This window comes from Dendroctonus ponderosae, unplaced genomic scaffold (genome assembly GCF_020466585.1).
Source record: "Dendroctonus ponderosae isolate FM_Combo_2020 unplaced genomic scaffold, Dpon_F_20191213v2 Dpon_F_20191213_69, whole genome shotgun sequence".
NCBI lineage: Eukaryota > Metazoa > Arthropoda > Insecta > Coleoptera > Curculionidae > Dendroctonus > Dendroctonus ponderosae.
In genome coordinates this window covers 50,400-65,186 of record NW_026018908.1, presented here as the reverse complement: position 1 = coordinate 65,186, position 14,787 = coordinate 50,400, and the positions used below count along the sequence as shown (strand labels likewise).

At 32.9% G+C, this 14,787-nt stretch overlaps 4 protein-coding genes across 7 annotated transcripts; 1 reads left to right on the top strand and 3 right to left on the bottom strand.

The window, feature by feature from the left end:
• Nucleotides 1–789: 789 nt before the first annotated feature.
• On the bottom strand, nucleotides 790–4,945 carry LOC125505072. The gene is made up of 5 exons (XM_048668016.1): nucleotides 4,548–4,945; nucleotides 1,873–2,181; nucleotides 1,514–1,819; nucleotides 1,192–1,452; nucleotides 790–1,133 (listed from the first exon to the last, which is right to left on the bottom strand). The coding sequence occupies exons 1-5, from the start codon at nucleotides 4,591–4,593 to the stop codon at nucleotides 928–930; spliced, it is 1,128 nt and encodes a 375-aa protein (XP_048523973.1). The 5' UTR covers nucleotides 4,594–4,945; the 3' UTR covers nucleotides 790–927.
• A 2,809-nt stretch (nucleotides 4,946–7,754) lies between these two features.
• On the bottom strand, nucleotides 7,755–8,852 carry LOC109539577. 3 transcript variants are annotated; one of them, XM_019907411.2, is made up of 5 exons: nucleotides 8,767–8,852; nucleotides 8,581–8,714; nucleotides 8,374–8,529; nucleotides 8,140–8,261; nucleotides 7,755–8,081 (listed from the first exon to the last, which is right to left on the bottom strand). In XM_019907411.2, exons 1-4 carry the CDS (start codon nucleotides 8,807–8,809, stop codon nucleotides 8,187–8,189), a joined length of 408 nt encoding a protein of 135 aa, XP_019762970.1. In that variant the 5' UTR covers nucleotides 8,810–8,852; the 3' UTR covers nucleotides 7,755–8,081; nucleotides 8,140–8,186. The 3 variants fall into 3 exon arrangements, with proteins under 3 accessions (XP_019762970.1, XP_019762971.1, XP_019762972.1); XM_019907412.2 differs by having other exon boundaries at nucleotides 8,581–8,711; nucleotides 8,767–8,851; XM_019907413.2 differs by having other exon boundaries at nucleotides 8,581–8,705; nucleotides 8,767–8,835.
• A 2,448-nt stretch (nucleotides 8,853–11,300) lies between these two features.
• LOC109539575 lies at nucleotides 11,301–12,218 on the bottom strand. The gene is made up of 5 exons (XM_019907407.2): nucleotides 12,131–12,218; nucleotides 11,933–12,075; nucleotides 11,661–11,880; nucleotides 11,481–11,604; nucleotides 11,301–11,427 (listed from the first exon to the last, which is right to left on the bottom strand). The coding sequence occupies exons 1-5, from the start codon at nucleotides 12,216–12,218 to the stop codon at nucleotides 11,316–11,318; spliced, it is 687 nt and encodes a 228-aa protein (XP_019762966.2). The 3' UTR covers nucleotides 11,301–11,315.
• Nucleotides 12,219–12,271: 53 nt separating this feature from the next.
• Nucleotides 12,272–14,758, top strand: LOC109539576. 2 transcript variants are annotated; one of them, XM_019907409.2, is made up of 5 exons: nucleotides 12,272–12,352; nucleotides 12,439–12,584; nucleotides 12,638–12,863; nucleotides 12,917–13,037; nucleotides 14,562–14,758. In XM_019907409.2, the coding sequence occupies exons 1-5, from the start codon at nucleotides 12,322–12,324 to the stop codon at nucleotides 14,683–14,685; spliced, it is 648 nt and encodes a 215-aa protein (XP_019762968.1). In that variant the 5' UTR covers nucleotides 12,272–12,321; the 3' UTR covers nucleotides 14,686–14,758. The 2 variants fall into 2 exon arrangements, with proteins under 2 accessions (XP_019762968.1, XP_019762969.1); XM_019907410.2 differs by lacking the exon at nucleotides 12,917–13,037.
• The last annotated feature ends 29 nt before the right edge of the window (nucleotides 14,759–14,787 follow it).

Below are 14,787 nucleotides of genomic sequence, written 5' to 3'. Positions count from 1 at the left end.
GAATTCTGTGGCACAAATGGGGCCTGAGAAACTGCCAAAAAAGCAACGTCGTGTTTGAGTCAATTTTGCAACTAAAAAACACGCAAATCTAAAACTTCATGAAACCAAGACTTTTTTGAGAAAACTGCCAACATTTCCTTATTGATGGTTCACTTTCTAAAAAGGCCATTTAGTTCTCGCTGTAATGATGTAAAGATGAGCCCTCTGGCTCATTTTGCTTTCGAGAAATGAGTAAAAACGGGACGGAAAACATGAACATTTTTCATAATCTTTGCACCTAAGTGTCTGATATTAAATTTTCTCTTTCTGGGTCAAAACCACTCGCATTTCCTCACTCATGTGGTGATGACTAAATCGAATTTTCAATTCTGTATCCAACGATGGCAAAACGAATTCTGTGGCTCAAATGGGGCCTGAGAGACTGCCAAAAAAGCAACGTCGTATTTGAGTCAATTTTGCAACTAAAAAAAAAACACGCAAATCTAAAGCTTCTTGAAACCAAGACTTTTTTGAGAAAACTGCCAATATTTCCTTATTGATGGTTCACTTTCAAAAAAGTTTTTTTCAGTCACATTTTTTTGTTTTTAGACTGAGTGAAAAAAATGGTGGTTTATCGGGCAAGTATTAGAATCTGTGCTTTGATGGTTTGAAAGTTTAGTGAAAATGTAGAAAATTTGAATAGTTTTGCACTGGCAAACATCCAAGGCAAGTTTTCCGTAATATTGTGCAATTTATTGATAATTTATACAAAAGTTGTTTGTCGGTGGAGTCAAAAAATCTTCAAATTGGAACAACATTCTATTTAATTTCTTTCGCAATATCAATTATATTCTCCACAGTAGAATTTTTTTAAAGCCACTAAGAAATATAGCTATTGCTTACCAGAAACCTTAGAGTAATTAGGCAAAAATTGCCTCCTTGACACACTTACCGGCTTGTAGGACTATCAGCTTTAACGATGCCACATTCATTGGTAAGAAGTTGTAATTTTAAAGTAACCATTGTGAATTTGCCTTGGCCCACAACGAAACATTCCTTATTTTCGGAATTTCCGTGCATGTATAATTTTCCGTGAAAATTTGTTTCGGGTTGATAGCGAATGGTCATGTAGCTTTCAGTGCATGAAACAGTAACTGAATCCAAATTCAGTGATTGAATTAGTTAAAACCCAATGATTTAAGGAATACTTACTATTAAGGCATCGAGCTTTTTCGTAATAAGTCGCTCCTTGTTTGGAAACGAGGATTCTTGGACCTCTGAGCTTTGTGTCCTCACTGTGCAAAATGCACTTTTTCCCACTGTCCAAGCTAAACCCTCTGCAATTGAATGCTTGGTAAACCTCGCACTGATGTTGGCATTGATCTTTGGTCATATTTAGCAACCTTAAGTCCTTGTGCTTGAAAGCAACGTCTCCGTATTCTTCGTAGGTACAGTATTCATTATCTTGATGCTCTAAAAGGAAACTTTATGTAGCAGATCAGCCTTCCAGGAAAATTCCCCCCTTTCTACGTGCCTGTAGGTGGATTATCCCGGATTTTTGTGCACTGGTTTTCCAGGTAATAATCATCATAAGTTGAAACTCTATAGGAAGTGGGCATTAAGTGCCTGTCACTGTTGCTCAGAGTGCATAATCCCACAGTCTCATTTTGAGCAGAACTGACTCTAAATTTAACGGATCTGCAGTCAAAATCGGTTTCATCCAAGCAGTTTTGCTGGCATTCCGATCTGGACATGTTTCTGGGCAGAGCTTTAGTGTCATTGCCTATCAAAGTGGCTCCTCTGACTGTTTCAAACACCCACGATTTGTTACAACCTCTTTCTAAAATATTTTAGAGGTTTTTAAAGAGATGAATTTTTATTCACTGAGCTCACCTTCTTGCAGACAGACTTTAACAAACCATGCTGCTGCATTATCAACTTCCATTCCAGACTCATTCCTGATAAATGTTTGGTCGTTCTCAAACCAGTAGCAATCAGAAGTGTCGTAAAAGAGTACAAAGCTTTGACATTTTTCGTTTTTCTGGCAATTTTGCAGACATTGAATAGTAACGGCGGCATCAGTTTCGTTTTGATTCAGAGGGACTAAGAGCTGTTCTCGATTCAAGTTGATTGGGGGAAGGCCGATGATTTTTTCGAATTTTATGTTCGATTTTGGGCAATTCAGCAGGCGAGCAGCAAATGCTGGAATCACATAATGTGAAGAAAGCACAATCAGGAAGTTTTTAGACTTGGGGTTGCAGATTGTTCCTATGCGGAGTTAATATAGGGAGATAAAGAGCAACATTTTTTTGCCCGATATTTATAATTCGTCATTTACAAAACTGAGATTTAGTTTCATGACTGATGGTCTGATTTCAATCACCTTTAGACAACATACTAATAAGATTTGTGTTTGAAATAGTTTTCTATGATTCCAAAAATTCCCCAATTATCGTTATTTGTGGGTGTTTTTTAAGAATTCGTATTAGTTCAACTTAAAAAAAATTTCACGTGTATTTATACGGAATTTTTTATAGTCAAATCGGTAGGAAGCAGATTGCGCTCGCTAAATGTGTTTTTTAGGATCTTATTCGTTTGCTTTCGTCCGTTTTGTTGATATCTGGGGAGCGATCTAATTTTGTCTGTTAAATAACGCGTTATTTTATGGAATTTATTTAGAAATTAAGGCTAATCTGTTTTCGTGGAATAGTAATTTTGCAGCTCTATTTTTGCGGTTTTGCTTTCAGCAGAAACTTGGTAAAGCGGGTAAATATCGATCGAATCATTCTTTGAAAGCCCCATAAATTTCGAGAATTAAAGACCCAAACTAACCCAAGACTCAGTTTTTTGTGTTCATTGCTTTGGTTTGAATGAGAACTGCTTGCATTTTAAGAATCGGGTTTGTGTAATTTTGCGTATAATTTACTTTGGTAACTGCAAAATTCTGAAAATGTCCGATTCACAGTTGAATTTGACTATCAACCAGTCTCAAGACCAGAAATGGTCTCTAAAGGGAAATTTTTTAAACATAAATCGTGGATATAATTTTTGGTTTTGAATTTCAAAATTATAAAAATTGTAAAAACTTACAACTGAGACAATTAGAAAATGCAAAAGTAAGAAAAAATAATTACAAATCATGAAAAGAGCAAGAAAGCCTAGTTCAAAATCAAAGGTATATTAGTTAAATAATTCATGAATTAGATAATTCAATTGTTTGCTCAAAATGAGTATTTTGGAATTTTTGCATCAAAATCTTTAACATGGAGTATGGCGTATTGCCGTTTCTTTGATAAATTGTTCATTCATATTTTCTTCCGAATATTTTTCTAATGATATTCTTTAAGTTTACTGTTACTAAGATTGCAAAAATTTTCGTTTTAACTTAAAACAAATTCTGAACGGAATTTCGGTTAAATTATCCAATAATGAAGCTTTTTGAAGATTTAAAAATACAATTTGTTGTTCCGAAAGTTTCAAAAATCAAGTCTGCAGCTCCAAAGTGTGGATGAATTAATGTTCTTAGTTAGTTTTTCAGCATATTAACTGCACATTTTTGGCAATTTTAATACAATACAAACATGCCCCTAACAACTAAATTATTAGCTTCAATCATTAGTTCAAGTGCACGAAATCGTATAAATTAAATTAACTGAATGCGAAACGGCGATTTTTATTGCAACCTATAAAAATATCTTTTTGTTTCATAAATTAACCGAGGACGACACAGCAATAAATACATATTGTAAACTTTTTCAATGTATGTTTTCATTATCATACACTTTTATGAAGATACATATAATTAATTATATGCGTGTTGTTTACATGAGAAATCATGGAAAAACGCCAGGGATACTTAAGTTATTTTTTGAAAATTATTCTCGGCAACGCGTCTTTGTTACTTCAAAAAATAATTTTCTTTGCTGAATTTTCGGTTTGTCGGTTATATTTCTTAACTCCTGCGAATTAATTTTGTTAAAATTTATTTTTTTCTTTCCTAAATTTGATCATGGCCCTCAACAGTGAAGCCTGCAGCTTGGATTTTTGCTGTTGATATTTTTTCCAATTATCTAATTTAATAATAAGCTAATTAGCATTAGCAAAAGAAAAGCACGAAACACGCATGAAACGTAAGAAGATAATAAATTAAATTAAGTAAAGTTGTGAGTGGTTAAAATAAGTAAATGTTTCAATTTTATTTATACGAAATGCGGAAAATCTATTTTCACTATTATATTGTATGCTTATCAATTATAAAACTAGTTCAAGTGCAAATAGTCACATAAATGAAGTTTGCTGCAAAACAGCGACGTTTACTGAAATGTACGAAATTACAATTTTGTTCTATAAACTCTGGTTATATGGCTATATGGAATAAATAAAATACTCTATTTCGATCAGTTTTAAAGCTCTAATCAGCAATTTTGATATGTTTAATTATCTTACATTTTACAAAAAAATAATGTAAATTAAATTTAAAAAGTCCTTTGTTTTCGTATCAATTCTTGTTTTTTTTCTTGTTAAATGTAGTTGATTGTAGCTAAATTGGAAACATCCGTGCAACTTACCGGCGTTTGCTTTAATTAGAAGAATTGCCCACAAAACTCGAAACATTATTGCACTTGCACATTATTTTATTCGACTTTTTATAACAATGATTATTTATTGATATTTGCTTAAAATTTGCGGATCAGAGGTTTGCTTATAAGAACATCGACGTCTCGAAGAAGTCGCAGTCGAAAATGAAAATAGTCTGAAACAATTAGGTACCACTCGCGTGTAATTTGACGAAACAATATTGAAAACGCAGTACCACCATGAGTAAAAAAATTGCACTGCATGATTGACACAATCGACTATCTGTATTACGTAAATAATATTGTCCTTGTTGAAAATACAGAGGGTACCTTTACCTATTGTCGGTTTAGGTGCAGGTACCGCCAATAGAATCATAGGAGGATGCATTGCGTTTATATGCACTTTGCTTTTCAGTGTCCAGACTAAGTTTAAAAATTTAAAGCTTTTAAGTACCGCGTAAGAAAGTTCAATGTTTCTTTTTAATTTTTTATTTGTCATGTCAATTCATTTAGGCCTGTTTTCAAATTATAAAAAATTCTCGGAAAAAACTTGCATTTATGATAAAAAGTGAAAGTTTCGTGGTCAGTCATCAATAAATAATCCACTTAAAGAACAATATGGGACGTTCCCATTTTGTTTAACAAAGCGGATCCTATTAACCTGTCGATGGCCATTTATGCGGTGTATTACAATCAGTGAATGGTAATGAAATATTTATTTAAAATACGTCGATCACTCAATACGATCCAGCTTAAAGTTGGAGTCAAAGTTGAATAATGACTCTCAGCACTTAATTTCTATTAGGCTTCAAAACTTCCGCAATAAAAACTATTTGTTCGAAATGATCTGGTTTTTGTGTTAGTGAAAAACAACAGAAAATTTATTTAAAATACATGTTACATGGCCGGCTATTGTTAATGACTCATTTTTACATTAACTAGTTGCAAGGTTAAACTAGGTGCATTATGATAATTCAGGTTCAGTGACGATATCTAGCGCTTTGATATTGCTGGGAATTAATCTAAGTTACTGAGCCGTAAAACAAATTATTGCTTTCTTCGTAAAAAAATGTATTTCCAAATGCTTTTAACCGCCCAGTATTGTGCTGCAATGCGAACAGCATACAAATAACACGGTGTCACAATGTGAGTGATAATCAAAAACCCATGTTGGTATTTGATAATCATTTGAAATTGGCAATTTCGTAGATGTTCTGTTTGAATTGCGTTATAAACGCCCCTATAAATATGGTTTGTAACTAACTAACTAAGCAGATAGTTACAAGTCGCAACATTTGTTGGAAAATGTCGTTTTGTTTAATGATAACTATTGGCAAATGTTCATAATTAATATGGTGATTTTTGCGGTAAATATGGGTATTTGGGACGAGTTATATTTGTGTTGATCTAATTTAGTTATAATTTTAAGTAATTATTTGAAGTTTTCTGTTCAAGAGTAGAAGTTGTTTGAACTAGTAGCGATTTAATTGCCTGATGCAAAATTATGGTCAAACTTTGTACAATTTTGCACCAATAACAAAACATCCGCAGGCAAAATATTTGCAAATACTTCCAACAATTTTTCCCAGCAAAACTTTATATTAAATAACCATTCTAATTATGTCAAAATAAAAGTAAAAACTGGTGACTTTTACATAGTGTGTAAGCTTTAGAGCGGAAAAATCTCTGATGGTGCAAACTCGAAGGCCCACAAATCCAAAAAACCTCATCACTGTCAAGTCGAATTCCAGTTTCATTTGGCGATGGAAAAATTGTATTGATTTTATGAAATTTTATATATTGATTTTAGAGCAATTTAAAATTTCAATTCTTTATCCAACGATGCCAAAACGAATTCTGTGACTCAAATTGGGCTTAAGAAACTTAGAAAAAATCACCGTCATGTTTGAGTTTATTTTGTTATTTGCTCAAAACTCAAAAAAAAAACGCGCAAATCTAGAACTTCTTGAAATCAAGACTTTTTGAGAAAACTGAAGAAAAGAAAACTTTCTTAATAGGCCATTTAGTACTCTGGAATGATGTACAAATGAGCAAGCTTATTTTGTTGCGTATTTTGTTTCCGAGAAATGAGTAAAAACGGGACGAAAAGCCTAAAATTTTTACCTAATCTTGCACCTTTTTGGGTCAAAACTGCCCGATTTTCCTCACTAATGTTGTTATGACTGAATAGAATTTTCAATTCTCTATTGAATGACGCCAAAACTAAATTTATGCCTCAAAAGGGGCTTGAGAAACTCAAAAAAAAGCAGCATGATGTTTGAGTCAATTTTGCAACTTAAGAAAAAACACGAAAATCTAAAACTTTTTGAAATCAAGATTTTTTTGAGAAAACTACCATCGTTGCGAAAATACTGCCAACGACGGAAAAACATAGTAGTAGAACATAGAGCACATAGTGGCAATTATATAATTGTTCGCAGAAATTGCAATTTTATTCGAAAATTTATATTATTATCTTTGAATGATTTGAACTTTAACGTTTCAGTAGCGAAATTATCTGTAAATTTTGTAAAATTCTGATATACACCATGTTTTACAACTTAAAATGATAATTATTCTCACTGAAAGTGCCGTTTACAGCCATATTTCTCAGTTTAATGAGAGCAAATAAACAACGAATATTGTAAATTTTTTTGACGTGGAAGACAGAGGCAAATATTAAGAAAATGTAATATAACAAACGTTAGTGATGAACAAGATGGAGAAAGTGGTTACTTGGAAAAACTATTATGAATAAAAAATAAAAGATCTTGCTGGTTTCTGTAATGTCGTATTTTTTTTTAGTATTGTTTTATGCATTTCTTAGATTATTTCTTTGACTACTGCTGTAGAATAAGTTTGGGCTTAATTTTCAAGATTTGAAAGAAATGTTTTAAAGCATTGTTATTGAGTAAAAATGAGTTTGAATTAGTCAAATTTAGTTATAACGTAAATAAGTTGCATCTGACACTTATTTAGGTGGGTAGTAAATGATCTGAGATGATAAAATATAATAAATAAAATGGTAAAAAAATAAATAAGAGGGAAAAATTACATTAAATAACAGAGAAAAAATGTGAATCTTTACATTGATCAAACTCAATATGAACTGGCCGAATCACGCAAATATGACGAAAAAATCAACAAATTAATGAAGCGAAAAGAAAGTGTGAGGTCGTTCAGATAATTCAACTTCCATGAGTGAGATGCTTTTATTTGTGTAAACTTTGTGGAAAAATGCATGATACATTTTTCGTAACACATACATGCTATTAAAAGGCATTTTTATGCAAATTAAGTAATTAACATATTTAACAGTTCAATAAAAATGAACAAAAAATGACCAAAAGGTAAATTTAAAAAAATGCTAAAACGTAACTTTCTACTAATATCAAATGTTGGGATTTTCACTATTGTTAAAAAAATGTTTACATAACAAAATACCCTTAAACTATCCGTACTCATGGGGGTTTCGTTAGAATTGTGCAAGTTTGTCTTAATGCAACCATTTGAACTTACTCAAACCTGAAAAAAAAAGTATGTAATTTTTTTCTTAACTAAATGTACTGCAGGTTTCACTTACAAAAGTATCTCAGTCTTCTATGAGATTTTTCGCAGGCTATTTTTCTGTTATAGATTGGGGCATACAAGACGTACACTGCGGGTGGGTCTTTTCTTAAATTCATCCAGTAATGAGTTGAGTGACTGAAAAATCAAAGCAATTCATGCAACTCGGCCAATTAAAGAAAATGTAAGTGTGACTTGGAAGAGGAGGAGAAAAATTATTATCAAAGATGACATAAATAGTGTTCATTACATGAGAGTAAACTTCCTTTTCGGCTGGTGCACCACAACGGTCTATTGCTTCCAGTACTGGCTTAACACAGTTATCAGCCTCTATGAGAACATCGCAGACTAATATCATGTCTTCATCTATTCGCTCAATGCAAGTGAATGATTGGTTTAATTTATCCTAAAAATGACGTGACCGCAAATATCTATGCATCCTTAAATTATTATTTACCTCTAACAATGTGCCGTCTTTAGGGCAGATTCTTCGTGCGATGTCAATAGAAGCTCGCTTTAACATTCTGCTTGCGGCGGATTCACTTGGTAGATTTTTGGCTTGTACTTTACTTTTCTCCCATGCTAGTGCTGCTATTTATATATGAAATTTTTCTGCAGTGTGGTAAAATGGTATTTCTATTACCTGTGAATAGGAGCGCAACCATTGCCAATTTTAAGAACGCCATTACAATATTAACTAAGTCAGGTTGGTGCTTTTGATGTGGAAGTAAAGTAAATCAGTTACTGAGGTCACTGAAATTGAACTAAGATAATCTTCCTTTAAATAACTGCAAAATAGGGCTCGTTAATGACGGTTTAATTAGCTGACCGAGTCAACCTAATTAACTTTTTTGATTAATGCAATAATTTGTTTTGTTTGCATTAAAATTGGGATTCCCAATGCGCTCATCTCCAATAAGTGAGCAAGACTCGTCAAATTTCTTGGATTTTAGCACAAATGCTCCTAAAGTTCGTCTTGAAAAACGTGCAAATTTCGACAATAAATTCAAGGTAATTACAATTATTGTCCTTCTATTATAAGCCATTGAGGATTTGTGTTTGTACTTATATTGATACTTTCAATTCCGAAACATGTTTGAATCGGACCGAAATTCTGCGATAGGAAAATAGTTATTTTGTCCTCTGTTTATTTCCGCTATAAATGAAGCAAAAGTTGTTAAATTTGATGACTGGTTAAGATCTTGAAACCTTTTTGTCATTTTTTATTGGATTGGGAAGTATTGGAAAAAAGCAATTATTACCAAAAGTGTTTTTTTGCAAGTAAATCGAAAACTAATAATTGTAGAAAAAATATGTTGTCACAAAATTTGATTAGTTTTTAGAGCTCTACGCATTCATATTTAATTTAGCAAAAGGCCACTTTCAGTTTACGAGCGACTCTAACTTAATTTTTTTTAATACGGACCTGAGATATTTTCTCGTTCTTTAAAATGCATATTTTCTCCTAATTTTAATGATGTACTCCATTTCATCCTCATTTCAACTTTTCCCGACGTTCTTGTGGAATAATTCATCACCAAGCTTTAGTATCGAAAAATACAAGTCGGAACCTGGATTTGAGTAGCAAATTGCATGTTTTTCTTTATACTTTTAGAAACTGCCTTTGAAAATAATCACAAATTTTGCTTTGTTCTTCACTAAGAATCATGAATTTTAGGAGTTGAACGAAAAGAAATTCCCATAATAAACCAAAAAACCTTAAGAAGTATACTTTTTTGGCTAAAAGGTATATCAATATTGTTTAATTAATTGAATATGACGCCGAAAAATCTAAAATATTGACAACTCAGCCACTCATATTGCAAAATAATAACAACTATTCGAAATGTCCTCTATTGCATTGAATACATGTTCTGCGTTTTCTGTAACTATTTTTTGTAAAGAAGTTTTGCACAGGCGGCTTAAATTTTAAGAATAAGTTGGTTCAAATCTATCGGAGGTGTTTGATAGGTCGGATCGTCAATAAAACCCCACCGAAAAATTCATGGGCGTTAAATCTGGCGATCCAGGTGGCCAGTTTATAGGATCATATACAAGTTCCAATACAAGAATTGACTTTCCAGGCATTTAGGAATCTTGTGTAGCGACATCAAGCGGAAAGTAATCTCAATTTCTTAAAATGTGTTTTGCAAAAAACTGTTAAGAATTTAGGTTTTCTGTCTAAAATTCCGAAAAATTGTTTAAATTGAACCGTCTATTGATGCAGAAGGGGCTTTTCTAGATCCAAAAAATCAGATTTTTGTCGATAATTTTCGGGTCTCAAATGTTGTTCTTTGTGGCAAAGGTAGATTCTAAAGAGATTTTTCTTTAAAATTCGCCTTGTTGAACTTTATGAAATTGCCAATTTGTTTTCCATTTCTATGAAAGATACCTCTCGGTCATACTAATATTTATAATCCAATTCTGTAAATAATAATGATTTGAAAAATAATTAAATTGAAATGTTTCCTTCTGCAATCGTAGTAGTCGCACTTTGCGTAGCAACATCAAGGAAAAAATAATATCAATGTTCTTAAAAGTTGTTTTTCAAAAAACTGAAAATAATTTAGCTCTTGTTAGATGCTCATAAAAAAATGGACCTACGGGTTTTCTGTCTAAAATTTCGAAAAATTGTTTCGATTGAACCCTCCATTGATACATAATCGTCTTTTATCGAGCCAAAAATCTCCTTTACAAACAATCACATTTTGCTTTGTGTTCTTTATTAGACATCCACAAAATATAATTTTTTGTGGATAATTTTTGTATCTCGTTGCACTTTGCGGTAAAAGAACATTCTAAGCTGATTTTTCTTAAAAATTCGCCTTGAAGAACTTTATGAAATTGCCAATTTGTTTTCAATTTCTATGAAAGATACCTCTCGGTCATAGATATAATTATCATGCAATTCTGTAAATAATAATGTTTTGAAAAATAATCGCATTGAAATGTTTACTTCTGCAAACGAAGTAATCGTATTAGCTACGTTTACGTGGACAAGTTTACGTTTCTATTACGTTTTCTTAGTTTCTGAGCGTTTTATTTGTCTCAGTGCAGTGCTACATTTTTCAGTTCCTTTAACTTCTCCACCTTTTTCTATAATTTACAACTATTTTATTAATATGTTTAATGTGTGAACGTAAAATTTAACTAATTGCAATTACGCAAAAACATGCCATGGTTTTAGAAACTTTATTTACATAGCAAATTGTTATACAGTCCCATTAAAGCCTCTCTAGTTACGGGAGATTTGCAGGAACTGTGCAGGTTGGTCTCAAAGCAACTTTTGAACTCTTGCACAAACCTGAAAGGAACATTATGCAATTTGCTGTTTAGTTGAATATGCTTTAAACTTACAAACATAATTCAGTTTTCTCTGGGATATTTTGTAGGCTATATTTTGCTTTCTGGTGTTTCAACTTGAACATACAGCGCCTGAAAGTCGGATGGCTTCTTTTCAAAATGCATGGATTGGTCAGTTCTAAAACTCGATTAATGTTACACAGAACAGGGGCAGTCACTATTGAAAAAGCATACCGAAAAAATGCTCCCCATCCAAGTGGCAAACATATTTAAAAATGGCATAAATAGTGTTCATCACATAAGTGTAAATTCCTTTTTCGGCTGGTGAAACACAATGTTCCATTGAGTCGATTAGCGGCTTAATGCAGGTTTTCGTTTGCAGCAAAACATCGCACATCATATTTTCGTTGTCATCAATTTCTTCAATGCAAGTGAAGGAATCGTTTAATTTAGTCTGAAATTTATCAAGCATCCGCAAACATTTATATCAAATTGTTATTATTTACCTCTAAGTTTGCGGCGTTTTTGGGGCAAATGCTTCGCATTAATTCACGAGCAGATCCTTTCATTTCATGTATTTTCGATGTATAGTTCTCGTCACCCAGAAGTAGATTTTCAGCTTGTACTTGGGTCTTCCCCATTGCTAGGGCTGAATTTTATGTGTAAAATTCGTTGTTAATGTTGTAAAATAAGTTTTCAGTTACCTGCAATGAAGAGCGCAAGCAGTCGCAATTTTAAGAACACCATTACGAAATTAACTAATTTGGTTGCTTCTTTAGAGTTTGAATGCATCTAAATCAGTTACCGCGGTCATTGAAATTGAACTTAGATAATAAATCTTTAAATATATGGAAATAACCCCAAATAAATCTGTTAGTTATTGATCATTTCTAACATGCATCGGTTGCTGTTGTTTTGCATTCTCGGTAAGTTATCAGTTCCATAACATTTGCAGTTATATCATCAAAACTCTCGAATTTAATGCACTAATTAGAAATTTTTCCGATTTAAGTTGGTCTCTCCAATGCGCTGATCCACGTTGGACATCACATAAAAAATGAGGCTGTAAAAAACGGAAAGTTGCGTAGCTTTTTACACAAATACGCTAACAACACAAATAGTTTGGAAAAATGTGCACATTTTGACAATGAATTCAACGTAATTACAATTAGCAATTTTTGCGTCTGGTTAAAGATATTGAAGGTTTGTAGCTTGTTAGCTCCGAAGCCGAAACATGTTTGGATCGCACATACAATTCAGACGAAATCACTTTCTGCAGTTATGTGAAAAGTGGCTTGCGAGATTGTTTCAATTCGACCAATGCTCTATTGGAAAAATGTCTTCCTGTTAAGTCCAAAAATGTTTTTTTGTTCATGTTGGATTCTACTATTAATCTGCTCAAAGCTGTGTGTGCAGCTTCAGCTGCTGAGGTAATCGGTAAGTGGAACAGAGTTGTAAAAAAATGAACGTTTTAATGCTTCGTTTGGTAGAATTGGTTCAGCCTTGTGTAATTGATGCCATTAGGGGCTCGGATAATATGTGCTATGATTCAATCGAGATTGATTTACTAAGTTTTGAGTTAAATTCCTCGACCAAGTCTGATATATGCAAGTAAGTGAACCGGCAAGTATGATGTATGCAAATGCGTTTCTATAGTTCATCCGCGTTTTGTGGCTTTTGATATGCAGAAAGCTGCATGAAAAATAGGTTTCTCACAAAGACATTAGTAAATCGACGAAGCCATAGGTGGCTCCTATGGAAAAATGTAATCAAATGCATCGGTTTAAGAGTCAGGTTTCCCGCAAACATTTAGAACTAATTCGAAAAAATTTCGAAAATTGTAGATGCTTCTAGCGTTCAATCAATTTTATCCTATAAAACCTGTATCGACTGGGAATTGGACCGTGAATATTCTAGCCCTATCATCCCGAGTCCATTTCCTTTATGAAATATTTTCCTTATTTGCGGTGTGTCATGCTGAATATTTTATTGCGTCTTGTAATTAACATCTTAATTTCTTATGAATCAATTTTTTTCAATAACATTTGCTTGTCGTTTATTGCAAGCTAAACAAGTATACCACAAAATACGTTCTTTGTTTCTGTTTTCCTGATATTTATTATGTATGTTACTTCTATACAGCCTGGCTGATATGAAGTGTCCCATGATTAATTAATTAATTTAATTAATTAATTAATCCGCCCTGTACTTTTTTTCTTTATTTATCGTTTTATTTACTTCAAACGAAAAACATGTTTGCAAATCTTCAACTTGAAAAATGGCTGCATGCAAGTCACTTTGCACAAGTATACGTTGCGATCCCCGCTGAAGCGTTTCCTTGAGAGCCTCCAAACTTTCTTGTTTTTTTTAAACCAAATTTTTGTCTTCAAAATACCCCAGAAGGAGAAATCCATCGGGTTTGCATCCGGAGAATTTTCCTCCTCAGAAAAACAATGTTCGGTCACACGTGCAAGCGAAGCAACTCCTTTAGTTTTTGGACTCCAACTTTTCTTGTATAGCAGTAATTTCACTGTACTTTTCAGAACTTGTAAGACTTGATTTACTGAATTTTTAATATGTGCTGCATTTTATCAAGCGATATATGCAGTTCATTAGCCATTTTTCTTGGTTTTTGCGGTCCTTTTTGGGCAATATCCATATAGTTTTGCACTTCTTCCTTTTTTTTTTCTCTGGACTGTTCTTCTCACTTGAAAACGTTTGAACTGATTAACGACGTTCTTCTGAGATTTCGCAGCCAAATAAAGACCAATTAAATTGCAACCTTTGAGTTCCATAGCATAAAACTTCTTATCTATTCAACTCAGAATAAAATGCTTTTAAGCGTATATAAATAATGTAATTGGATACCATCAGTCCAATTTGCAGACATCTACCGCTATTAGTTAGAGCATTAGTATTAACTATTAACTAACTATTAGTTAGAGGACACTTCATATCAGCCACCCGCCATTGTTGCTTCCATCGAAAATTTAATCAAACGAATCTGTTTAATCTGAGGATCCACGCAAATATTTAAATCTATTTGGAAAATTTGTCGAAGGTTGCATAATCTTTGCGATGTTTTGAGTAGTGTTTCTAGTCAATTTTGCTCCTCAATATGTTTTTTATTTTCAGAACGCTACATTCCTATAGAACCTGTATCGACCTGGAGTTGGATCGTGAATGTTCTAGCGCTATCACTACGAGGACATTTTTCAAGTTTTACGATATTTGGACCAGCAAGTGCATAAATCAATGACTCATTTAGGGGAAACAGCCCCTTTCATTTGTTTTATCTTAATTTAGATTGAATAAATAATCCATTACGTTGAGTGCGTGTGGGGCGAAGAAATACCAACAT

Bases quoted from the DNA above. Each gene is read 5' to 3' on its own strand.
- LOC109539577 (XM_019907411.2), bottom strand. From the start codon at position 8,809: ATGGCGTTCTTAAAATTGGCAATGGTTGCGCTCCTATTCACAG. The intron at 8,715-8,766 runs GTAATAGAAATA...ATATATAAATAG, and splicing joins GGTTGCGCTCCTATTCACAG to CAGCACTAGCATGGGAGAAA. The intron at 8,530-8,580 runs GTAAATAATAAT...CGTCATTTTTAG, and splicing joins AAGACGGCACATTGTTAGAG to GATAAATTAAACCAATCATT.
- LOC109539575 (XM_019907407.2), bottom strand. From the start codon at position 12,218: ATGCATTCAAACTCTAAAGAAGCAACCAAATTAGTTAATTTCGTAATG. The intron at 12,076-12,130 runs GTAACTGAAAAC...CATAAAATTCAG, and splicing joins GCTTGCGCTCTTCATTGCAG to CCCTAGCAATGGGGAAGACC. The intron at 11,605-11,660 runs GTATGCTTTTTC...ATCGAGTTTTAG, and splicing joins GGATGGGGAGCATTTTTTCG to AACTGACCAATCCATGCATT.
- LOC125505072 (XM_048668016.1), bottom strand. From the start codon at position 4,593: ATGTTTCGAGTTTTGTGGGCAATTCTTCTAATTAAAGCAAACGCCG. The intron at 1,820-1,872 runs GTGAGCTCAGTG...AAAATATTTTAG, and splicing joins TAAAGTCTGTCTGCAAGAAG to AAAGAGGTTGTAACAAATCG. The intron at 1,453-1,513 runs GCACGTAGAAAG...GTTTCCTTTTAG, and splicing joins CCGGGATAATCCACCTACAG to AGCATCAAGATAATGAATAC.
- LOC109539576 (XM_019907409.2), top strand. From the start codon at position 12,322: ATGCATCGGTTGCTGTTGTTTTGCATTCTCG. The intron at 12,353-12,438 runs GTAAGTTATCAG...TTCCGATTTAAG, and splicing joins GCTGTTGTTTTGCATTCTCG to TTGGTCTCTCCAATGCGCTG. The intron at 12,864-12,916 runs GTAAGTGGAACA...TTCGTTTGGTAG, and splicing joins TTCAGCTGCTGAGGTAATCG to AATTGGTTCAGCCTTGTGTA.